This window comes from Gobius niger (assembly GCF_951799975.1).
Source record: "Gobius niger genome assembly, chromosome: 18".
In the NCBI taxonomy this organism is placed as follows: Eukaryota; Metazoa; Chordata; class Actinopteri; order Gobiiformes; family Gobiidae; genus Gobius; species Gobius niger.
This window is the reverse complement of record NC_136869.1, coordinates 7,639,528-7,664,912: the sequence shown is the minus strand read 5'-3', so window position 1 is coordinate 7,664,912 and position 25,385 is coordinate 7,639,528. Positions and strand designations below refer to the sequence as shown.

Sequence of the window (25,385 nt, the reverse complement as noted above, 5' to 3'; positions counted from 1 at the left end):
ACTTCTACTTCTACTTCTTCTACTTCTACTTCTTCTACTTCTTCTACTTCTACTTCTTCTACTTCTTCTACTTCTACTTCTTCTACTTCTTCTACTTCTTCTACTTCTTCTACTTCTTCTACTTCTACTTCTTCTACTTCTACTTCTTCTACTACTTCTACTTCTACTACTTCTACTTCTTCTACTTCTTCTACTTCTACTTCTTCTACTTCTACTTCTTCTACTTCTTCTACTTCTTCTACTTCTTCTACTTCTTCTACTTCTACTTCTACTTCTTCTACTTCTACTTCTACTTCTTCTACTTCTTCTACTTCTTCTACTTCTACTTCTACTTCTTCTACTACTTCTACTTCTACTACTTCTACTTCTACTTCTACTACTTCTACTTCTACTACTTCTACTTCTACTTCTACTTCTACTTCTACTACTTCTACTTCTACTTCTTCTACTTCTGCTTCTTCTACTTCTACTTCTACTTCTTCTACTTCTTCTGTTATAAAATTCAAAAGGTTGTGCACAGTGATACAGCAGTTCCCTCAAATGGCTTTAAAATCAATCAATTGTTCCTTTTTGGGCGTTGTTGCATCAATTGTGCTTTATACACTGCGAGACCAATGTAACTATCAGTTCTGGTCTGTTGTTGCTGCAGTTGTTTACGTTTGCAGGTCTAGCAACACTATGAGCCCAAAGAATGAGCTGACGATCTGAATGACCAGGTTATTTGTATATGTATTTGTATATTTGTATCCAAGGTGACAATGCCAGGATTTATCAGGCTCACATTGTGGTTCAGGGAGCATCATTTTCACACATGGATTTGACGCTACAGAGTCCAGATCTTAACCCCTTTGTGATGTGCTGGAGAAGGATTTGTGCAGTGGTCACACTCTCCCGTCATCGATACAAGATCCTGGTGAACACTGGGTCTTTTGTCATCCCAGAAGCTTATTGAAACAAGGCCACAGCGAATATTTGCTGTAATCAAAGTTAAAAGCGGTTCAAGCAAATATAAGTGCATGTGACCCTTTTTTATGTGGAGACTATTCTGTGTGTTGGGCAGAGTTAATATTGCCTGACACAAAGGGTAGAATTAAATGCCTTTTGACTTTCATTCTACACATTAGGACATGGCTGGAACATGTAGGGGAAGGAAAATACATATTTTTACCATCTTTAAACTCTGTATAGTCCCTTTAAATGCGATCACACTATATTGCATTAACCATTATAAGCCAATAGGCCCTTTTATCCCCATTGCAATTTGCCTTTTTGAATGTTGTCTGAACTGAATCAGTCATATTTTACTACTACTGAGCACATGTTTTCTGCAGATGTTTTGTTTCTTTTTATTGTTTGTTGTAAATGCTGTTTTTTTTTGTAAATGCACATGTCTTGCAGTTAGTGACACCTTTCGTGCACCACATCACAAACACATGAAGTCGCTCTCCTTAAGCCTGAACCTGTTTCTTCCTGTTGTGTCTTCAGGTGTCTCAGTCTCTACCCGTGGGCTCCGCTGCGCTGGCTCGAGCCAATCAGAGCGCGGCGCCCGCCCGACCCAGAGTGTCCCAGCAGACCCTGCTCCTCGGGAAAGGCCTCAAAGGACCAGGCCAGGACCAAGTGCTGCTCAGAGCTCAGATGGTAAACACAAACAAGCACGAACCAGAGGAGAGAGATTATCACCATAAGATATGTAAATGAAGAAAGCACTTTGTAGTTTGCCTGCTTAGTGGAATAGTACACAATTAATGTGGACTTCTGTCCTCCACATTATAAACAAATAGCTTAATGTAAGAATGGGGGCGGGCAATATCCACAATAATGAATCTCTCAGTATTTTTTGGGCCTTCTCGATAATTATGATGAAGCGATGCTTTTGCAAACAGAAATCAGAAATCAGAAATATGTAAAAATGTGCTGGAAAACCTCGAAATTTATTGTACTGTGTCGCTCTAAAAGATAATTGTCCTGATAATAAACTTGTACAGTTTCAGAATCATACGGGGCTGTTTACCATTTCATGCAGCAAATGTATGTATGCAATGATTTTCTCTCATCTTAGTTACTGCATAACCTCCTGGTCACAGGCAACAGCCACAACAATCAGAGCATTGAAATTTTTAGATAAAACATCTGTCAGAACGCACCATTGTGGAGTATTGCAGAGGTTAAACTTTCTTAACTTTGAAAATGTAATTAAATTCTGTAACTTAAAGCTGGGGTACCTGATTTTTTTCTGTTCAAACAGTGACATTTTTCGTTTTAGCCCAAACTTGTTTCTAGCTCTCACAGTCCCTCCTGTGTGTTCAAATTGTTCAAAGAATGTAATTATATGCACATTTCACACCCATATACAGCATTGAGTGGTGACAAAGTGAAGCAGGGGCGGCCACCCCCAAGATGAATTCCAACTTCTATCATCCATTGCTCAATAAAACTTTAGGTGAAGACAATACAACAACGTCTGTGATTTGCTGTGTTTACAACATAGTCTGAGGTGGCAAAAATAAATGTATTTTCTACAACACCAAAAAAATCAGGTACCGCAGCTTTAAAATGAATGTATAAATGTCTGCACAGCCAAGCCCCTGATGTTCTCATAGTTCCACTTAGGCTCATAGTTCCACTTCGATCAGTGAAGGAGGATGACATGAGGAGCTGCTAATGGAAATGTGAAAGTACCCGTTAGAAAAAAGACCTTTGGACAGTCAGCTTTTACCGTCCAGGGTGTTAAACTTTGGAACTCTTTGCCTCCTGAGCTGAAACAGGACTTAGATCTGGGGGCTTTTAAAAATGAACTCAATGCACTTCCTTTGTGTAATGTCAGAATTAATGAATTAATGTTGCTGTAAATGTATTTTTTGTACTTTCTGTGTGCATTTGAAAAGCCCTTCTAGGGACGGACATTGCAAATTAGCCTTGGCTATAAATGTTGTGGTGCGGTACATGTTTATTGTTCACACATGTCCCTATCAAATAAATGAATAAATAAATGAACAGACTACAAAAGGGCAAAAAAAAAGAAAGAAAAGAAATCCCCATTTTCTTTTCTTTCTCAATTTCAATATTATCCTGTGTAGACGATATTTTGCCCACCTCTATGGAAGAATGTCTATCTTTTTCAATGTGACAACAGTGGAAAATTAAGGTGCAATACAACAAAATCATATACATTTCACTGATAAGAATATTCATGTGTTTTTTGTGCCCTTTTGTGAATCAATATTACTGTTTCTTCCTCACCTCAAAAGCTTTCTCTTCTTACACGCTTGTTTTAATGCAAACACAATATTAACCAACTCAATGTTAAGTTAAAGGCTGATTACAATGTTGTTGCGTCAACCTATTATTGAAAGAGTGGACAAAAGCCGTGCTAACCCTAAGCCCCTCCCTCTGTGCCCTGGCTCCGCTCTCTGCTCCTGCCTTTGTGCCTTTAACCCTGTCCTCTCCTCTGTGTGCTCTTCCTCTGGCTTCCTGTGGTCTCTGGTGTTGGTCCGGTTGTGGTTCTGGTCTTGTTTGTGGCGCTGTCTGTCCTTCTGAAGCTGATCCTCACGTCTGCTATGAGACCCTCCTCTTCCTCCTCTTCCTCTGCCTCCTCCACTCCTGCCTCCGCCCAGGTGAGCTGCCCTTACGGATTCACCCACAGGTGCTTCGAAAAACACTGTTTCAAATGTTTTGGGGACACTTTAGTATCGTTAGTTTTCTATTGTTTCACGTTTTACAGCTTAAGCCTTCATAATGAGTGAACAGCGCTCTTCGTTCACTGTAAAAAGGTTCTTGGTTCAATTCCCGGACCAGCTGGGCGGTTCTGTGTGAAGTTTAAATGTTCCTCCTGTGTCTACGTAGTTTTCCCTTATCACCTTCAAAAACATGTGACTAACTTACTTACTTATCTGACCAATCTGAAATACATGTTCTTTTCTTTTTTAGAACTTAATTTTTATTATGTTTTTCAAGCAGAGAAACTTAACAAGATACGTTAACATTAAGTCCCTTTTTTTTCTTTTTTTCTTTTTTTACATCAAAGAACAAACACAAACAAAAAACAAACAAACCAGCAAGCACTTAAATGCAGGATCTTAGCATCCGAGTAAAATACTCATTGTCCACGTGAGGTAAAATAAATTGTAACAGAATAATATAAGAGAAAATGAAGCAAAGAATAATTAAAATAAAATAAAGCGAAACAATCACTTCTGATTAATCTGAAATACATGTTCTGGTCTCACACTTTCTTTCACTTGTTGCTACGTTTCGGTCCCACTGACCTTCATCACATATGGAATTATATGTTTAAGCATAAAAAAGGTGAAGTAGATTCTTCCTTTTGCTTCGATCACTGCTTTGCACATTTGACATTTTCTCAATGGCTTCATGAAATAGTCTTCTGTAATGGCTTTCACTTCACAGACTTGGCGATATGGACCAAAAGTCATATCCCGATATATTTCGGTGGAATATCGATAAACGATATATATCCCGATAATTTTTCCGCAAAGTGAGAGCTGTGAAATTGACTGTTAAAGGAATAGGCCCCCGTTTTTACATACTGAGATATGTTCTTGCCTCAGACGAGTTCATGTGTCACGTAAACACAGCACAGACGGCGTTAGCATTTAGCCTCTCCTCCTCTACAGCTCCAAACCAGGTGAAGATAGAAGCTACCAAGCTCTTCCACGTTTTTGCCTATTTAAATATGGTTACGTGAAGTGTTACACAATAAAGTATAATTACACAAAATTAAACAATGTGGATTTTCTAAGTGGATAAAAAGGGGAACTATATTTTAAGGCAGAATAATACCAGGAGTACTTCGGCGTCCGCACAGTAAAGTGAAGATATTTCAGCACGGATGCCGAAGTGCTCCTGGTATTATAACCATCGTAACCGTATTTAAATAGGGAAAACGTGGAAGAGCTTGGTAGCTTCTATCTAGCCTTTGCTGTTGCTGGCCCTAAACTCTGGAACTCTCTGCCTCTGCCAATCAGAATGGCCTCCACTGTTGACAATTTCAAGTCGTTGTTGAAAACGCATCTCTTTGCACCGGCTTTGAATCCAAGCTGAGCTGGACATTTGATTATGCTGCAGTTTTTATTTTTTGTACATTGTTGAAGTACTCTCTTTTTAAATGTGCTATATAAATAAACCTTGACCTTGACCTTGACCTTTAAAGTGTTTGAAATGATCATACAGGCCTCACACTTTAAATGTGCTATAATGGAGGAAAATACGAAGAAGCATCTAAAATATAATATACCTTTAAAAATGAATACAACCCCTAAATAAATGATGATTGCGGTTAATTCATTACAAAGGCCATAATTAACTCGATTCACACTACCAGGGTTCGACGCTCCTCTCCATTTATTAACATGGAGTCTGAAGAAAATCCATGGTGGCAGCTCTGACGCCTCGTACAGAGTATGTTCATAAAACCTGCAGAGAGAGAGAACGTGTCTTCATTGTAAACTCAACAGAGCGGCATCGAGCCCCCACAGTTCTGCGCCGGCTGGACCTGTCAATCAAACGCTCTGTTGCGAATCTACAAAGCGAAAGCCTGTGTGGTTGAAAAAAAAACTCAGAAATGGTATAGGAGAAAACTGTAGCTTCAGAAACCATAATATTCTTTGGGACCAGGCTATAAAGTTGTGGAAAGTCTGGATTCCACCTTGTTGGGTCTTGGTTTCTGCTCATGACTCCTCCTCTTTCATCCTGTCTTGTGCAGCTGCAGAGTCTGACGCTGAGACCTCCTCCCTCCGGGGCGCTCACCATCCCTCCCTCGCTGCGGCTCAAGCCCCCCTCCTCCACGTCCGGCTCCTCGGCCCCGCCCCCTCCGCTGTCACGCCCGCAGACCTCCCTGTTCCCGCCCCTCAGGCCGCGCCCGGTCACCACAGCAACAGCCAACAGCGTCACCACGACGACCACGCCAAGCCGACACCTCTCCGTCCCACCGCCAAGTACGTCAGAGTTTAACGCCGTATGTTCTTAGGTTTTGGTGACCCTGCGGCACATCAGTGTAAGGTAAAGCAGCATGTGGTCCTCACTCAGCCAATCAGAAGAGACCACCGGACATCACAGTACCCGCCTCTGAGGCATTTGACCAATCAGCAGAGACCGGTCGCGCTCTCAACTTCCTGTTTTCTCCGCAGTCTGAAAACCCCCCAAGTCTGGCTAAATTAATGGTTCATTTCTTTATATAACTTGAAAACTAATGATAAGTTGATGTAACTCACATTTTTTTGGTGAATAATTGTGCTCAGTGATGATGTAAGTAACGTGTTTACCTTAATAAATCGTTTTCGCAGTCCCTGTGCGGGTAATACAAGTGTTAATGGGATGATTGGAGGGTCTTTCATCTCCCCCTGGTGTCTCTGACCAGAAAACCATGTTTGCAACTTGACTGCCACCGGTCCGGAGAAAGCAATACACACTAATGGAATCACGAAGAAGAAGCTAACATGCTAACGGGCAAAGCTAACTGCGGGCTAACATCACTATAAACAGTATTTACAGCAAAGTTTGAGTGAAAAAAAATACTTCCATTGTATAATTGGATGCACAATAACCCTCTCTCCCTTCGCCTTTCCTGTCAGCGTAGTATTTACTCTCCAAGACAATTAATAAGTTAAAAAATCGTAACTTTCTACTACACCTGCGCTTATGGCCTCTAGGGGGAAGAGTTACTTAGTACTGCTTTAAACCTGCACCTATTATTCATGCTTACAGTATTTTCTTGACAAAAGAACCAATAAACCTTAGGACTATGTTTTAAGTTGCCAAAGGTTGTTTTTAGTCAAGTTTTAGGCAAACTATATTGAAGGTGACTCACCCTGCCTGCTGCACATAAAGCACAATCACATTAGAAATACTCTTGCCTATGACAGGTCTGATCATTCAACCTTCAATATCACAAAACACAACATCTCATGAGTACCAGCTGAGACCTGAAAGTACTTTTGGTATATTTTATATACTAGCCTTTGTAGTTTTTTTTGTTTACAGTAGTTTTTTGGAACTTTGTTGCATTCTCGTTTTCATTGCTACTTTGGTGCTTATTTTCAAGAAGCTTTTCGAAGAAGCCAAGCTGGAGAAAATGTGCTTGGTTCAGGTGGGAGTTAAGAGGTTATATTGTCGACTGGGCTGAGTCACAGAAGCTTTCTCTTAGCAAAGATTAAAGAAACCTATTAAAGGGGCTAGACGCAAGTTTGCCATTTTATACTCACTACTGCCACCTCAGGTCATACATGTAACTGCACCTTCTATATTAAGCTCGTGCATGACGGCACTTCGGACCCGAAGTAGCACCATTTTGAGTGACAGTGCAGGATTTTAGAGGCAGTTGTGGTGAATAGGGGGTGGAAAATACATCATTTTAACATTTTTAAACTCTATCTAGTCCCTTTACGGCCTTACTTTTGACAAAATTCATTGCTTTTAATACCCCACAGAAACCTATTCATAGTATTTGTTGAAACAAGACACAATTTATGTGTCTCTTCTGGATTAATCCTTCAGAGCTTCTCTCTTCATGATTAAACAGGTCTGAGCTCATTCTACACATTAAGACATGGGTGGAACATGTAGGTGGAGGAAAATACTTCATTTTAACATTTTTAAACTCCGTACAGTCCCTTTAAACTTTATGAGTTTTAATTTAACTTTGAAAGCCTTACAGGTAATGATCAGAGGAGCTAATTTTGTGAATAATAAGACTTAATAATTTGTTTCCTTCCTCTCCCCAGCCCTGTACTCTCCAGTGCGGGCCGTCCCTCTTCGACCCAGGCTGCTGTCCCCGAACGGGCACCGCTCTCCCGCCCCGAGACAACCCCTCCACCCCATCGCCGCCGCTCCTCCCCCGTCCACCACCACCTCCTCATCCACAGGACCTCCCTCCATCAACCGCCCGCTGTCCGGACTCAAAACATGCCCCCTCGCCCCGACCATGCTCTCCCCGGGACAGCCTCCCAGCTCCTCCCCTTGCTTCGAGCGATCTCCCTCCGCCGCGCGACAACTGCAGATCATCGCGCTTTCGTCCGGGCGCCAACTCCAAACCGTGAACGCCCCTCCGCAGAAAACGGCGCTGAGTTCGGAGAGCAAAAACGTGCACCCGCTGAGTCCGACGTTAGCGAAGAGGAGCTCGCCCCTGCCCTCCCCGCCCGCCCCGAAAGTGGACACAAAGGATAAGTTACAGCAAGATAAAAAACCCAATGAAGCTACAGTGGCTAAGGACTTGAAAGTAGGAACTGTTGACCAAAGAGAGAGAGAAAAATCAAAAATGCCTATCGAGAAAGAGGACGTTATAGCAGCTAAAAAACCTAGAATCGATGAAAAAGACGCGATGAATGTTACTGAGCGAGGGCAGGGCGGTAAAAAGCAGGACGAGGAGAAGAAAACGCCCGACGTCGAGATGCGGGACCAGCCGAAAAAAGAAGCAAAAGACTCTAAAAACGACACCAGGCCAAGGATAACGGAGGCTAAAGCGCTAACAGAAGCTAAAGCGCTAACGGAAGCTAAAGCGCTATTGGAAGCTAAAGCGATAACGGAAGCTAAAGCGCTAACGGAAGCTAAAGCGCTAACGGAAGCTAAAGCGCTAACGGAAGCTAAAGCGCTAACGTCGCCGCTCAAGTCGGCCCCGAATGCTTCGCAAAAGCCAATCCCCAGCGCAGCACCCGTGGCGATTCCCGTAGCGGCCCCCGTAAGAACTCAAATGACTGCGCCTGCCCCGGCCCCGGCAGCGACGGGAGGGCAGGGCCAGAGCCCCCCGGTCCCGTTGGCGTCTCCCGTATCCTCGCCGCTTCCTGTCCCAGAGGCGACGGCCAATCAGAGCCATCCGAGCAGGTTCAACGAGCTGCATTCGGCCAATCAGGACGACAATGTTTCCGTGCAGTCGGACAACCAATCAGGTGAGAGCGGTGGCTGCAGAGACTCTGGAGTCAAAACAGAATCGTCATGTTAGAGGTTTCTTTTAAAAATGCCTAAATATACAGCAGCTGATGTTCATATATGTTCATAATCTAAAACACTTTATATTCAGTACCGTATTGTCCGGACTATAAGTGTATAGCTTTTTCATAGTTTGGCTGGGAGTGCGTGTTACTCCATACTCCAGAGCGACTAATATGTGATTTTTCTTTTTCTTTTTTTAAATTCAAATATATAATTTCATGCCACTAGAGGGCACTGCAGGCTAATCGAGCAGCAGAAGGACAGTTTGGAGTGAGCGAGAAAGCAACAGAATAAAGCTAATCACGGGCTAAAAGCTAGAGCCACAGCTAGAGGGATGAGTTCACAAATGAGAGCTTGAAAAACGTGCTGCCGGGAGAGGCTTGTCAACAGTGCAGTTACGCCTCCGTGCCCACGTAGTTCAGAAGTGACACAGAGGATGAAGATTTGGAGTGAGATTGAGAATTTAGTTTGTTCTTAATGCTATAGTTTTCCAAACTGTTTATGTGACGTTAACATACCAGACTCCTATTTAGTTTGTTATTTATGCCTCACCTCTCCTGGAACCGCCATCTTAATGTGGTGGAGGGGTTTGAGCACCCGAATGGTCCTGGGAGCTCTGTTGTCGGGGGCTTTGTGCCCCTGGTAGGGTCTCCCATGGCAAACTGGTCCTAAGTGACGGGTCAGACCAAAGAGCGGTTCAGAATCCCCTTATAAGAGACCAACAGGCCCGGTTAGAATCATGAGGCCGTCCTTCTGTGGACCCACCACCTGCAGGAGGAGCCGTAAGGGGCTGGTGCAATGTGATTTGGGCAGCTCCAACAGCTTCCCCCACGACCTGGAAACGGACAAGTGGAAGACAATGGATGGATGTTTATGCTTCATGTAGCTAACCATCAATGTGTTGCGTTAGCATACTGTACGCCCATTCAGCCTGTTCATATTTTCTTCATTTGGCATTGTTTGGCTTATGCTCCGGAGCGACTTATAATAGTCCGGAGACATTCACTGGGAGGGTGGATACAGCAGAGTGCTAACAAGAGCACCATTGGATGCTCAAGGACACGACAACAATGGTTGTATATCATGAGAATCTGACCATGAACCTTTGCTTGTGGCGGATAATCTCTACCAGGGACGCTTTGGCTACAAGTTTAGCTTACCGTTAGAAGTACATTATATTTGTACAAGGGCAATGTGATTAGAGGTCGACCGAAAGTGTCTGTCAGAGCCTTAAAATGAGCCCACCCACAACTTCCTAGACCTCAGGGGAGCTGAGAAACATCGCAGTGAAAACACGTCACAAGTTTGTACCTCGGATCATTTAATATGTTTATGTTGCAGACTTTTGTGGATAATGTCTTAGCCATAAGAGATAACTTAGCAATTGTTGTTCTGGAATCAGCTGATTTTTGTGATGAGCTCCCAATGAAGCATCTACTAAACATGAATGTCCTGAATAAATCAGCCCTATGCCCCTAATAAAGCGCCCTTTGCTTTGCTGTCCAGGCCCGGACATAGGCAACGTGGTGCCCAAGGCCAGATTGAACATTTACCCCCTCCTTTTGGACACAGTCTGGATCAGGAAAAGGCTAGTTTTATTTGATCAAGATTATGATTATAATTGCTTTTTTATATTATATTTTTATATTTTTTTTAAAATTGAAAAAGTTCATAACAGTTATTTTGGATCAGGAACTTCTACTTCTTAAGTAAATTGAAGAATTTTCACTGCAATGTTACATGGCTCCCTGGAGGCGCACAAGGACCAGGGAGGAGTCATTGGAAAGCTTGAAATCTCTAGTTTCCGACACATACACAGAATAATATCAGCATCACCCTTAGAAAACCCCATATTGGTTGACCTCAATTTGCGATGGCGATATATTGTGATTTATGAAAGAGTGATACAAATAATTCATTTGTTAGTAGAGAATGTTGCTCAGCCTGGAAAATATGTTGCATCCTTTTAAATTGCCTTCAACGTTCATACATTTTGATCAAAGTCGAGCCAATTCAACTATTAAACACTTATTCTAGTGTTTACTCATTCTTATGTTACTAATAAACTTGTCCAAACTTCTGTCTCTTGTCCCAGCTCTGTCCAGCCTGTCGTCCCAGTCTCCCCCGTGCTCCCCTTTCGTCTCCCCCTCCGCGGACCCTCCCCCGCCCCCTCCGCAGCCTCTGGAGCGTCCCACCGACCTCCGCCTGAACCACAAACCGCCGGAGCAAACCACCAACGGCGACGCCCACAACCACGAGCCCCACGCCGAACCCCGCGAGAACCTCACCCAATCAGAAGAGGAGGAGGCGGAGCTGGAGGGGTTCGACCAATCAGAGAGGTGCCCCTGGGAGCCGAGGGTGTGGCCTGAGGGGCAGCAGGTGCTCACTCACCTGGTGGAGGGTTTCGTCATCCAGGAGGGACTCACGCCGTTCCCCGTAAGAGGCTTTGAATTAGTCCCTGAAACAAAGTAAACACTAAAGATCAATGTCGAAATCAACTGCACTATTTATCTCTTAACCCCCACATGAACCGGGCGCCTTTTCTCCAATTCGGCCTTACCCAAATCTAAAAGCTTCTTGACAGGAGCGCTATAGGCCAGTGTAACGTCTCATTTCTTTTCATTGATTTTTGTTTCTCTTTTGTGGTGTTTTTGCTGCTTTCTTGTCATTTTTTTGGTCACATTTTTGTCACTTTTTCGTCACTTTTTTGTCACTTTTTTGTCACTTTTTCATCACATTTTTGTCACTTTTTAATCACTTTTTCATCACATTTTTGTCACTTTTTTGTCACTTTTTCGTTACTTTTTTGTCACTTTTTGGTCACTTTTTCGTTACTTTTTTGTCACTTTTTCGTCACTTTTTTGTCACTTTTTTGTCACTTTTTCATCACATTTTTGTCACTTTTTTGTCACTTTTTCATCACATTTTTGTCACATTCTTGTCACTTTTTCGTTACTTTTTTGTCACTTTTTTGTCACTTTTTTGTCACTTTTTTGTCACTTTTTCGTCACTTTTTGTCACTTTTTTTCTGCCTTTTGTGGGTTTTTTGTTGCATTTTTGCCACTTTTCCATTGCTTTCTCTCAATTTTTTCGGCGCTCTTTTGAAGCTTCTAGATTTGGGTAAAATTGGAGAAAATGTGGTCAATTTCAAAAGTAAAAAAATGTCCATATCATTATCATCATTATACAGGCAAAACACTAAGAAACAATGTCGGCCTGAAAGTGCTTAAAATGCACATAAAGGGACGGGGACGGGGATACAAAACAACTACCACACATACAGTAGGAAGTTACAGGGAATTAAAGTCATTCAAAGTGAAACATTTGCATGAGTTGTTAAAAAGGTTCTTTAGCCTCTATGAGGAGCTTGTAGCTTTACAAGCGTCCTACCTGGAGGGGACTTCACACTGTAACAGCTGGTTCAGATATTTAGGAGTGAGGCCCAACATACTGTAGTTTTATAGATGAACATGAGCACATGCCATTGTAAACGTTCTGCACCTGAGTTATCATTAGAAACTATTTATATCATCAGTGCCACAAATCTGTGAAAGCGTCTGTGGCCTTGTAGCGTTTATGAGACAACAAGCTCGACTCTACAGTACTTTGCATTTTTCTACATACTTTGCAAATGTCTAGTAAACCAGGCTCTTTGTGTGTTGTAGTATCACACAGGGTTAAGATCTACCTCAATATAACTCAAGCATTCTCCATTTGCAGAGATATTTCCACACATCCCTGTTAGATTTAGATGATGCTGGGCGTAGTTAAGGACTTAGCAGAAATTAAATCTATTTTAACAACAAGATTATTTTAGGTTTATTTTTAATATACAACATTGTCTTTTTACAAACAAATAAACTGCAATACCATTGAGATAGGGGTATGTGGATTACCATTGAGCAAAGGGATTCACAAGGCATACAAGGTTGGGAACCAAATTCTGCAGAAATAACCACTGTGTAACATTAGCAGAATCATTTCTAATATATCTGTACACTACCTGTTTTGGAGCCAGTATAAGTCTGTATTTAGCTTAATTTACTACAGCTTGGAAGAATGTACAGACAGACGAAGACCGACTATAGCAGCACTTTCAGTACATTTCACCTATAATGGAAAATGGTTTGAAATCTTGCTTTTGAAACTCACATAAACCTCATAGCCCCCACCTGAACCGAGCACATTTTCTCCAGTTTGACATTTTTCAAAATAGCAACACAAATGCCAAAAAGCCACAAAAGAGCAATAGAAGTGTGACAGAAAAGTGACAAAAAAGTGACAGAAAAGTGACGAAAAAGTGACAGAAAAGTGATGAAAAAGTGACAAAAAAATGACTAAAATGTGACAAAAAAGTGACCAAAAAAATAACAAAAATGTGGCGAAAAAGTAACTACAATGTGGCAAAAAAGTGACGAAAAAGTGATGAAAAAGTGACGAAAAAGTGACAAAAAAATGACTAAAATGTGACAAAAAAGTGACCAAAAAAATGCCGAAAATGTGGCGAAAAAGTAACTACAATGTGGCAAAAAAGTGACAAAAAAGTGACGAAAAAGTGATGAAAAAGTGACGAAAAAGTGACAAAAAATGACTAAAATGTGGCGAAAAACGGACAAAAAACTGATAAAAATGTGACAAAAAGTTGATGAAAAATTGGCAAAAAATTTATGAAGAGCATAAAAAGAAAAGTATGACAAAAACAACAAAAAGCAATGAAACAAAAATGTTAAAAAACTGACGCCAATGTGGCAACAATGTGAGGAAAAAGATCCTTCTGTAAGTCTTGGCTTTCAATTTAGGAGTTGTAGTGTGTAACCTTTTTGATTTGGGTAAAGCTGAACTGGAGAAAATGCACTTTGTTATGGCGGTGGGTAAGTGTGTGGTGTCTTTCCCAAAGGCACAACAACACTCTGAAATCTGCCCATGTGTCCGTGTTCTTTCTAAACTCCAGACCTGATGAATGTGTGTTTGCTGCAGGTGAACCGGTCGTCTCTGCTGGTGCAGGACCCGGTGGCCAAACCACAGGAAGTGACCAATGGGACCAATGGGACCAATGGGAACGCTGCATCCCCGGAAGTCGCCACGGAAACCAGGAAGCAGGCGGAGCACTCGACGGACACGGAGGAGGAGGAGGAGGAGGGAGGAGAGGCGAACGACCACGACACGAGTAAGAGGGCCAGACTGATGTAAAAAGATACAGACATAAGTGATCACCAATAAGCGGCCCGCGGTCCAAAAGCGGTCCGAAATGCTCGAATCCGGCCCTGAGCCAATCCCAGGGCCTCTAGTTCCATTTACGCACTATAACCATGCCCTAATATTACACTCATATATTGTTTTTCCGTCTCTCTCTCTCAGGGCCGCCTCACCGGGACCGCACGGTGCTGCACTGTCAGTTCTGTGGTAAACGAGGCCACGCCCACAACTTCATGAGGTCCAAGCGCTTCTGCTCCACGTCCTGCGCTCGAGGGTGAGTGACAGTGACGGCTGACAGTGTTGGGGAGTAATGGGATACATGAACCGCCATTACGGAGTTTTTTCAATGTAGTGACACAGATTTTACACCAGTTACCAATTATTATACTAGCAACTTTTACAACCTTTACCTTTCAGGTCTGGGCCAAATATGACAGTTTATGGATAATCTTCAATACCTTCTACATATTTTACTATAGTGGCACCAAATTTACACTAGTTACCAATTGTTATACTTATTATACAACTTACTACAACCTTTATTTTTTTGGATCTGGACATTTATTTTGAAATTTACGTCAAAATATGATGATTTATGGATAGTACTATTTAATAGCTTCTACAGCTTTCACTGCATTGATCACTGTAGTGACTCTAAAATGGCACCAATTATTAATTATTATTCCAGCAACTTACTACAACCTTTATTTTTTAGGTCTGATCCTTTATTTTGAACTGCATACCAAAATATGACAATTTATGGATATTAGCTTCTACAATTTTCAATGTAGTGGTATCAAATTTAGTTACCAATTATTGTACTAGAAACTTACTACAACCTTTATTTTTTGGATCTGGATATTTATTTTGAAATTTACGTCAAAACATAGCGATTTATGGATAGTACTATTTAATAACTTCTACAGTTTTTAAGTATATTGACACCAATTGACATCAATTATTAAATTAGCAACTTACTACAACCTTTACTTTTAAGGTTTGGACCTTTATTTTGAAATGTATGCACAAATATGACAGTTTATATAATACCGTTTATAAATACCTTGTACATATTTTACTATAGTGAAATTCACACTAGTTACCAATTGTCATACTAGCAACTTACTACAACCTTTATTTTTTTGGATCTGGACTTTTATTTTGAAGTTTACGGCAAAATATGTCGATTTATGGATAGTATTATTTAATAGCTTCTACAGCTTTCACTGTATTGTTCACTATAGTGACTCTAAAATGGCACCAATTATTCATTATTATACCAGCAGCTTACAACAACCTTTGTTTTTTAGGTCTGAGCCTTTACAGTTTTCAATGTAGTGACACTAAATTTACACCAGCTAGGAATTATTATACAAGAAAGTTACTACAACCTTTATTTTTCAGGTCTGGACCTTTGTTTTGAAATGTATGCACAAATATGACAATTCATGGATAAACTTGGATCTGGATATTTATTTATTATGGATAGTACTATTTAATAGGTTCTACAAGTTTCAATATAGTGACAGTAAATTGACACCAATTGACATCAATTAACTTTCTACAACCTTTACTTATTACTATACTATTTATGGATAATCTTCAATACCTTCTACATTTTTTACTGTAGTGGCACCAAATTTACACTAGTTACCTACTACTACAACCTTTATTTTTTAGGTCTGAGCCTTTATTTTGAAATCCATATATACAATACTATACAACAATTCATGGATTTTACTCTTCAATAGGTTTTTTCAATGTAGTGACACTAAACACTAAAAACGATATCCAAATTCCCCTCTGAAAAAATCTTTGTAGCTACGATACAAACAAATTATAACAATAAATAGATCCATTATGTAGATTAGTTGCTGAAGATATAGTATTAATCTACAGCCAAAGTTTCAGATTGATTTGGTTCAATGTACACGTTTCCCTGAGCACCTGCAGCGTCTCACCTTAACAGCTCCACAAGTGAGAGTCACTTGAACGTCCGAGACGTTGCATGTTTCACACCTGACGTGCACTCCAGCAGCCGCACTCACCACTTCCTGTTTCAGATCTCACCTGAGTCACATGCTGCAGCTGCAACGCTCGCAGACAAAACCCACTGTGACTGTACGGGACGGAGGCCGCTCGGGCAGGGTTCATGGGACACTGTGAAAACTGTCACTGCAGACGCTTTGACCTGTTTGTAGTTCATTTCTCTACAATTACTGGATATGTCATCAGGGTTTTCACAATTGTGCCAAAATAATGACATTGAGCAACTAATTTTATTGGATTAGTTAATTAAAAATACTAAAATGTTGGTCCAAAGCACATCCAGTTATAGATTGGCTGAATTTTTTTTTTCCTCCAAGTTTCTTCATCATATATAATTTGATTTTGAATATAATAACCTCCTAATTTAAAGGGATATTTCAGGATTTTTGACATAGGGCCTCATTTCCTAGTTTTCCAGAGTGTTGCTGATTTCAGGAGATATTTTTTTTGTAATTCATGCAGTTCTTTTATTTGAAGAGTTTCGTGGCGCTAGGCTAATGCAAGGCTAGTGCATTTCTATGGTATCAGCTAGCCTGCATTAAAAACAGTCTGACCCGCTCCACAGTGCACCTGAGGCAAATCACTTATAACGCCAGACTAACCATATAAATGTCTGTGTCGATAGAGTAATTTTTGGAATATAACTGACCTTGCATCACATGAATGATCGCATTTTGAGGGACTATTTTCTAGCAGATCACTCCGCCGCCGCGTAGCTTATACAACCATGAAGCTGATGCTGATGCAAAATGGTTAAAGTTATTCTATGGACACAGACATTTATATGGTTAGTCTGGTGTTATAAGTGATTTGCCTCAGGTGCTCTGTGGAGCGGGTCAGACTGTTTTTAATGCAGGCTAGCTGATACCATAGAAATGCACTAGCCTAGCACCACAAAACTCTTCAAATATAAGAAATGCATGAATTACAAAAAAAAATATCTTTAGAAATCAGCAACACTCTGGATAACTAGGAAATGAGGCCCTATGTCAAAAATCCTGAAATATCCCTTTAATATCTCTATAATTACTGGATATATTATCAGGGTTTCCACAATTGTGCCAAAATAAAGGCCCAAATGAATAAAATGGCATTTTTTGCAACAGCAGCATCAGTTTTCAAATCCCAAACCAAATCGTTCCACACAATCTAAAACTGACGTCCTGTCTGTTCCAGGTTTAATGTCCGTCTGACGAAGCGGCTGCGAGCTCTGAGCGCCGGGAGCCGCTCCGATCGACCGCGGCCAGTTCTGAACCGAGCCGAGTCTGTGCCGGGGAAACCTCTGCTGCTCCGGCTGGTATGACTCCGATTTAATCACTTTTACTGTTCAGGAAACAACATGTTCTGCTGTAATGAAAGAGTGGGTATTAAGGTATTTGAAAAACACATTATTGTCACCGTCTTACACTTTGTTGGTTATATTGATCTAAAACAGCTGAAACTATCCCCCCTCTGGCTCACCTAAACTGTCCAGCTGATTCAATAAAGACAGAAACAAAAGTGACGAGTGATTTTTCTTTGCGATGAAAGGATTAAGCTTAGAGATTGAGAGGTGAGGAAAGCGTTTCCTGGGAACACAGGACCTTTCTATCTTCCAACCCAGTTGTGCCATGATCCCGCCATAGACTGTAAAATGAATGGACTTATTGAGACTGACGTCTTCCTGTAACTGTAAGAAGATGGCGGCCGGCTCCGGATGGTCCTGGCTCCTGTGGACTTTGCATTGAAACATTTTTGCCCCTCATTAAGTCATTATTGAACACCAGCTTTTCACTCTGACCACATGTTTATCTGAACATGCGTAACATCGTCCTACTTTATTTCCTTTCTCTGTTTGTTTTTATTTTCGCCCTATTCTAGATAATGGGTGCTGGCTCCAAAAACCCAGTCACATTGCTAGCATGAACGAGCTTTAGCCCACGCTGAACGCTATGGGAACAGCCTCACTCCCTCAGTTCATTCTTAATTTTACAGTCTATGGATCCCATCCCTATACACACTTTTTCCATACTGAGATATGTTCTTACCTGAGCTTAGAGTTTATACCTACCTGTCTGGTCTTTGTGCCCATGGAAGAGCTTGGTCACTTCTTACTTCACCCCGTTTGGAGCTATAGGAATATACAATGTATCAAGGGTAGTGTAACATAAAGTGTTACTGTAAAAAGCTCTAAGAAGTCAATTTTGCATAATATTCCCCCTTTAAAGGAACAGGCCACTGTTTTTCCATACTGAGACATGTTCTTGCCTGAGCTTGGACGAGTTGATGTGTAACTGGTTTTTGTACGTGCGCTCAGTCACGCAAAAAGACCAATGTTAGCATTTAGCTTCTCCTCTATGGGGTCAAACGGGGGTGAGGTTAGAAGTGACCAAGCTCTTCCACATTTCCCTGCTTAAATACGGCTACGCGAGTAGTTACAGGATCCAAGTATAGTTACACAAAATTAAACATGTCGATAGTGGTGGATAAAAAGGGGTAATATATTGTAAGGCGTAATAACACCTGAGGAGCACTTCGACGTCCACACAGTTAAGTGAAGATACTTATTACTGTGTGGACTGGAAGTGCTCCTAAGGTATTATTACACTTTAAAATACAGTACCCCTTTTTATCCACTTAGAAAATCGACATGTTTAATTTTTTGTGCGACTGAGGGCACTCACAAAGATCAGACAGTTACGCATCAACTCGTCTAAGCTCAGGTAAGAACATGGTAAAACGGTGGCCTGCTCCTTTATATAAATGCTGGCAAGAAAGCTTCAAAGTAAGTGTTTTCACGGTGTCTCCTCTCGTCAGCCTCGAGATCTGTGGAGCGCTGGTCGCAGAGAGAAAGAGGTGAAGGAGAAACCCCCTCCGGCCGCTGCTGCAGAAGAAGAAGAGGAGGAGGACATGGAGGTGAGAAGCTCAAATGTTTTTTAGATGTTCTTTCACTCACCCTTTTGTAACATGGATTAACCCCCATCTTTCCCTGAAGGTTGAGGCTGGGGCCGAGGAGGACGATGGAGACGACGGCCCAGAAGAAGAGGAGGAAGAAGACGAGGAAGAAGAAGAGGAGGAGGAAGAGGAGGAACCTGCTGCCATGACAACCTCCCCCCATAGCAACAGCAGCCTCACCCACAGCAACAGCGTCCCACACAATACCAACAACATCATCAACCACAGCGGCAGCGGCGGCGCCATGACGCAGGCGGAGGGCGCAGTACCGCAGCGCGTCCAGAGGAGGGCGTCTGCTCCGGCCGTGACCTCGACGTTCAGGCCGTCGCCGTCGCAGTGGAGCGTGGAGGAGGTGACCGCCTTCATCAACACGCTACCAGGTGAGAGGGCACGGGACGGGCGCATCGGCGTGGAACGAACTGTGCCAAAAACAAAGCCTTAATGTCAGTAACATAATGACATTGCTCAACTATTTCTACAAACAATATGGTCTTTCTAATTCAACTGCAGTTTTGTCGGAAATTGTACACATTTTTCCGCTAAATATTGCTTTTGGGTATAAAAATGGAATAGGATCACGGATTTTATTTGGGTTGTCAACATTTAGTTATCGACAAGCTTCAAAAATGAGTAAGATGATCTTGATTTCAGTAACTTTTACACTGAAATGAAGAAAAAAACATCAACAACTATCTTATTTCATGTAAATTAAGATTTTTTTCTATCCAATTTTGAGTGTGATAAGATCCTTTTCCTTAATTTAAGTGTATAAAACTGGTTATGGGTTACTTAAATGAAGAGCAAATTTATCTCCAGATTTTTTTTACTCAATTGTAGATCGCTTTTATGCAGACTTTCCATTGCTGCTTTTTATTTTGCGTCTGTTTTCCTCAATCCATGTGAGGTTCATTGGGTGTTTTGGGTCTCGCAAAATCAGACACCCTCGCCCGGGCAAACCAGCCATCTTGAAGCCCTTTCTGCCGCTTCTGTTGCAGCTCTGATGGCTTTTTTCTTCAATGGCCGACGTATGCCCAGCCGTGGGTAGCCTCTGTAGAGGGAACAGCCAGCAAAGCCCCTGCACTAAATTTCTACAGGCTGGCAGTTTGCCCTCCATCCCTTCCTCCGGCAATCCTCCACCAGCTCTTGACATTTTACATGCCTCTTGGATTCGGTCTTCCCAGGGAACTGTCAGTTCTATCAGAGCAAGTTGTCTAGTAGCTTCCGTCTCAACAGTGGTGAATGATGAATGTTTGGGCCTCTTGAAACAGTGTAATACCGTTCACGACCATGAGATGCCGCTGCCACTCTCCCTCTTGAAGGTCCTCTTTTCCAACGAACCCCGTCATAATCCGTTTCAGCTTTTAATCACTCGCAAGACGACTTGGAGTTGACATTGTTGTGTTGTTGATCCTGCAGTAAAGTTCAGAGTGGCCTGGTTTTCCTCTCGTTTTCAAAATAACCTGAAGATCTGCTGTTTTATGTCTGTTTTCGTACTACAATCATTGACTTTGCTTCTACTTTGGTCGTCCAGTGAGCGCTCTCTGCCTCCTCTTCTTCAGTGTTTTTATTTTATTGAGCCTTCATTTAACCAGACCTATTACTGACTTATTCACCGTAAACAAGCTAAAGCCAGTGCAACGAAGGACCTGGCGTCTCCCGCTGGAGCCGTCATTTTGATTTACCATTTAAGGATTACTATAAAGTCGTAATCTGGAGCCGCCGCACTCCGCTCCTCTGTCGCCTCCAGGATTTCACAAAAGCCTCTGAGGTCAAACCCAGGGCTGAGGCGCGGTCCCAGTGCAGGCGAAGAGATAACTACAAACATCTGCATTAACGACATAACACATTTCAGCATCGCCGCACCCAGACGTGTTTACTGAGGTGCTGGTGTCTTCTAAAATGCATTGATGAGAACGTAGAAATGTCCTGTTGTAATGAACTTATGTTATTGACACCATATCAATATAAAAAACTGAGTCCGTGGCCCATTAAGAGTTCCTTTGTCGTGTTTGTGTGCATCAGTGTGATATGACATGGAAAAGAAGTTTATAAATTGAGACCATTTACCATAAAGTCGCCCCAAAACACCACTGGGCACCATTTTGGATAATGTTTCTAATGCACATGATGTCAAACTGAACCTGAAATAAAATCACAAAGTGCTCGTGCCTTTCCAAATGTTTTACTGTCCCAGAGCGGCAAAAGGAATTACTACAACTACGGGGAACAGCACAAAATACAGTGACATCTTAAAGCTTAAAAATGTATTTATGAAGCATTTTGCTAAACTGCTATTGGAGGATTAGCAAATTACATACTGTAGAGGATTACAGTATGGAATTTCAATGTTTTAGAGATGGGTCTTGATCAGTTTCTGCTGACATTATGTCCATGGAAAGCTCTCTGTTATCCCCCTGTATGGCGCTGACTTTATCTCAGTTTTAAAGGGAATATACGGGGTTTAAAATGGTTAAAATTATGTATTTTCCTTCCCCTACATGTTCCAGCCATGTCCTAATGCAGGGGTAGGCAACGTCAGGACCGGGGGCCAAATCCGGCCCTCCAGCATAGAACCTCTGGCCCCTAAGATGGCTTTGAGGAATACCTGTTACTGTAAAGTCATCTAAAAATGCGAGAAATAGTGTCAGTATTAATGTCCTGTCAGAACATCCTGCTTTGTCATATATAATGTTAAATAATGATGAATAATAATAATGTTGATTCTCTGCTGGTGGGTCGGGAGACAAAAGTGGGTCATGGAACCATTTTCAGTGGGTCGCGAGTCTATAGGGAACTTTTATTCAATGTTTTCCATCTGAAACTGCATGGAAACATTAACTGTGTCTGTTAAAATGAATGTTATTGGGTTGTTTTGATCATAATTTCAGTCTTTACTTTAAGCGACAATGTTTAGGTTCGGCCCTTGGGTGATTTGGGAATGATGAAAATCGGTCTCCACAACCCAAACTTGCCAACCCTCGTCCTAATGTGTAGAATGAGCTCAGACCTGTTCACCACAACTGCCTCTAAAATCCCGCACTGTCACTCAAAAAGTTATTACTTCCGAAATGCCGTCATGAGCTCAATATAGAAGGTGCAGTTACACGTATGACCTGAGGTGGCAGTAGTGAGTATAAAATGGTCAACTTGCATCTAGTCCCTTTAAGAAATCATTATAAATATTTGAATTGAACATGTGGTGACATCTGGTGTTTGAAATATTCATACAATAATCATCATCATAATTTTCATAAATGATAAAAATAGCTTTAATTAAGGTACTTTATGTTGAATTTGAGTCGGTTTGAATCTAAGATGAGAAAATGATGATGCCAAAGGAACAAGCGGAAATCCCACTTAAAGTGCATGTGACACATTAGACACAATTTTTGCTAAAACATAGTTACATGAACTCCACTTATATAGCACTTTTCTACCTTTATCAGGCCCAAAGCGCTTTACAGTAAGCAACCACTCACCCATTCACTTTCTCATTCATACACCAATGTACGCAGACACTTGAGGCAAGGATGGTGAAGTGTCTTGCCCAAGGACACAACAACAGCATGCATTTGTGGGAGCTGGGATTCGAACCCACGACCTTCCGTTCAATCATGAGGCGACCCACTCTACTTACTTTGCCACAGTCTCCCCAGTTAACACAATTATATCTTATATTTTGCTGAAGATTGTACCCAGCTTTCTTTAGTTTGACCATTATTGTGATGTATAGATTCACTTCCTTATTTGACAGGAAGTGACATAGATCAAGAAAAACAATTTTAAACTGTTGCCGTGCCGACCATGCAATGTCAATGGGAAATTAGTCAAACTACTGTGGACCTTACCTTTATCTATGTCACTTATATACTTGCTCCATTGGCCATAAGAGATTAATTTTATCCAAGACTAGGCTAAATCGACTAAAATTTGAGATTTAATCCCTTAATTCAAGTCGATTTATGTCATTTCTTCCTTAAATGTGTTATTCTTTTTCCAGTGCACGGCTGCAGGTTTGATCATTTTACACTGAAGTCGTCTGATCTTATGTTTTCCTCCTTCAGGCTGTGGAGACGTGGCCGAGGCTTTCCGCTCTCAGGAGATCGACGGCCAGGCGCTGCTGCTCCTCACTGAAGACCACCTCATGACGAGCCTCAACATCAAACTGGGACCTGCCCTGAAGATCTGCGCCCACATCAACTCGCTGAAGAACCAGTGACGCGCCAGGACCCGGCCTGGACGAGATCCTAGGACTGGCTTAAACGAGCGGAGAAGAAGCAATATACTGGACAAGTGAACTGGATTTCACTGAGGGATGGATGGAGAAAGAAATGATGGGGAAATGCAATAAAAATGTGCATATGTTAAGCTCGCACCGAGGACAATATGGACAAAAAGTAGACGGAGAAATTGTCAAAAGTCATGGGAAGATGTGCAAATGTAAAGGCCTCAAACACAGTCCTGGTTTCCCCAAAAGTCTCACATAAAGTTACATGTAATTCTCAAAAGTGGCACTTTTTAATCAGTTAATTGTACATATACTATAAAGAGATTTTATTACATTAAACCTGGGGCTACAAGCTGAAGGCACCTGTAAAATAGATGTAATAAAATGTTATGTATTTATTTTTAAACGTTTATTTAACCACTGAATTGATCATGTTTTTAAAAAGCAGGATGGAAATTATACAGTTTTATGGGATGTGATCTCAGACTGGCACTTTATTCCTATCCAAGTGATGGAAAACGAGGACATTAGTGATTCAAAACACTATATTCTGTCTTTTGAACGGTCGCAAAAGTTCACAAAATGGCTTCCAGGACTTGAAAGACCATGAAATGTGGGGATATCTCACCGAACCGTAAGAAATCTGTGAGGTGGCCTTTGTTTTACTAGTTTGGTTGGAGTATATGCGTTTCGAGAATATTTAAATTTAAAGTTCTGACCATATGTAACAAAATGGAAATGGGTGTTTTTGCTCATAGAAATCTCAAAAACAAAACAAACTTTATGTGAAGGACTTAGATTTCGACAAAAATATCACAGAACCTGATAATTGTGAATTGAAAAAGAGATTAGAGGTAGATAGAGGTTTTTTCTCATGACATACATGCTGTATGTCGTATTGAAGAACAGAACCTGAAGAATTCCATCGCTGAGTTAGTTTTAACCTCCGCGATTGTATTTTGATTGCCGTGCAAGATACAGACGGCATCTCTGGACTCCTCCATATATGGTCATTTTTGAAAACAGTTAAGGGGGAAAAGAATTTGGAGAAAAATTGAAACTTTCTCTAATTATTCAAAAACTACTTTAACAAATGCTGAATGATGAATATAGTTTTCTACTAAGTAAAGATACAAAGACATAGAGAGGAGCAAAGTGGTTCAACAGCCCATAAATACATAAATAACGAAGAATGCTACCATGATGCTTCATGTTAGCATCGTGCTAATGCTAGCTAGCGCTAGCTACGACTGCCGTTTATTCGCTTCTACTGAACAACCTGCGGGGAATAAACATCCAGATGGACCCGATTTAGACTTTACTTTATTTGTATGTGATAAATAAGTTAATATTTCACCAGAAAATGGCTAAAAAGAGTGAAAAACTGCCGCCTGTATCTACGCTAATGCTAACGGCATCAAATCAAAGCTGGGGCAAAAACTATGATTGAATCGCCTAAAATAATGAAATAGAATTGGCATCTGCTGGAGTGGCCAAGTATTCATGTTTTTAAAGAATTATACACCAGACATTTTGAAAAATCGGTCAAAAATATCGGCCAAGCATATCGGCATCGGCCAGTAAAAATCCCCCCAAATTTGGCAGCAGCCTTAGAAAAATCCATATCGGTCGACCTCTAAAAGAGATGGTTAAATTTATGGCAAACTTGCATCTTAATGTGTGCTTATTTATGGAAATGTCCCGTTATTTCTTATATATAATAGGTTTTGAATCTATTACACTGTCTGAGCCCACATGGATAAGCTACGAAACCAGGCAGGAAGGAGTTTTTTCTGGCATATTTACCCAGACTACTGTAAATGGGCTCTGCGTCTCTCTCCCGTGACTTTTGACAGTTCTCAGCTTGTAATAAATCCTATGGAGACGTGTTGTAATGTACTGGAGGCCTTTGAGACGCACAACAACATCCAACAACCGAGTCCGTGATAAATTTCATCGTTTTACCCCCGTAGCAAACGACTGTGCGGTTTCTTTCTGTGTGCATTGTTCGCTGTCGGTCGAGGAGTGTAAATCT

General features: G+C 41.3%; 1 protein-coding gene across 2 annotated transcripts in view; it reads left to right on the top strand.

The window, feature by feature from the left end:
* Positions 1 to 24,028, top strand: part of phc3 (polyhomeotic homolog 3) — a 42,512-nt gene extending 18,484 nt beyond the window's left edge. Inside the window, exons 3-13 of one of the 2 annotated variants that reach the window (XM_079576088.1) lie at positions 1,486 to 1,638; positions 3,540 to 3,614; positions 5,723 to 5,954; positions 7,740 to 8,900; positions 11,039 to 11,379; positions 13,921 to 14,110; positions 14,302 to 14,413; positions 17,365 to 17,485; positions 18,985 to 19,083; positions 19,163 to 19,502; positions 23,187 to 24,028. In XM_079576088.1, the coding sequence (XP_079432214.1) occupies positions 1,486 to 1,638; positions 3,540 to 3,614; positions 5,723 to 5,954; positions 7,740 to 8,900; positions 11,039 to 11,379; positions 13,921 to 14,110; positions 14,302 to 14,413; positions 17,365 to 17,485; positions 18,985 to 19,083; positions 19,163 to 19,502; positions 23,187 to 23,341 (2,979 nt within the window). In that variant the 3' untranslated portion in view covers positions 23,342 to 24,028. The remainder of the gene's footprint in view (positions 1 to 1,485; positions 1,639 to 3,539; positions 3,615 to 5,722; positions 5,955 to 7,739; positions 8,901 to 11,038; positions 11,380 to 13,920; positions 14,111 to 14,301; positions 14,414 to 17,364; positions 17,486 to 18,984; positions 19,084 to 19,162; positions 19,503 to 23,186) is intronic. The other variant, XM_079576089.1, reaches the window with a different exon arrangement.
* The last annotated feature ends 1,357 nt before the right edge of the window (positions 24,029 to 25,385 follow it).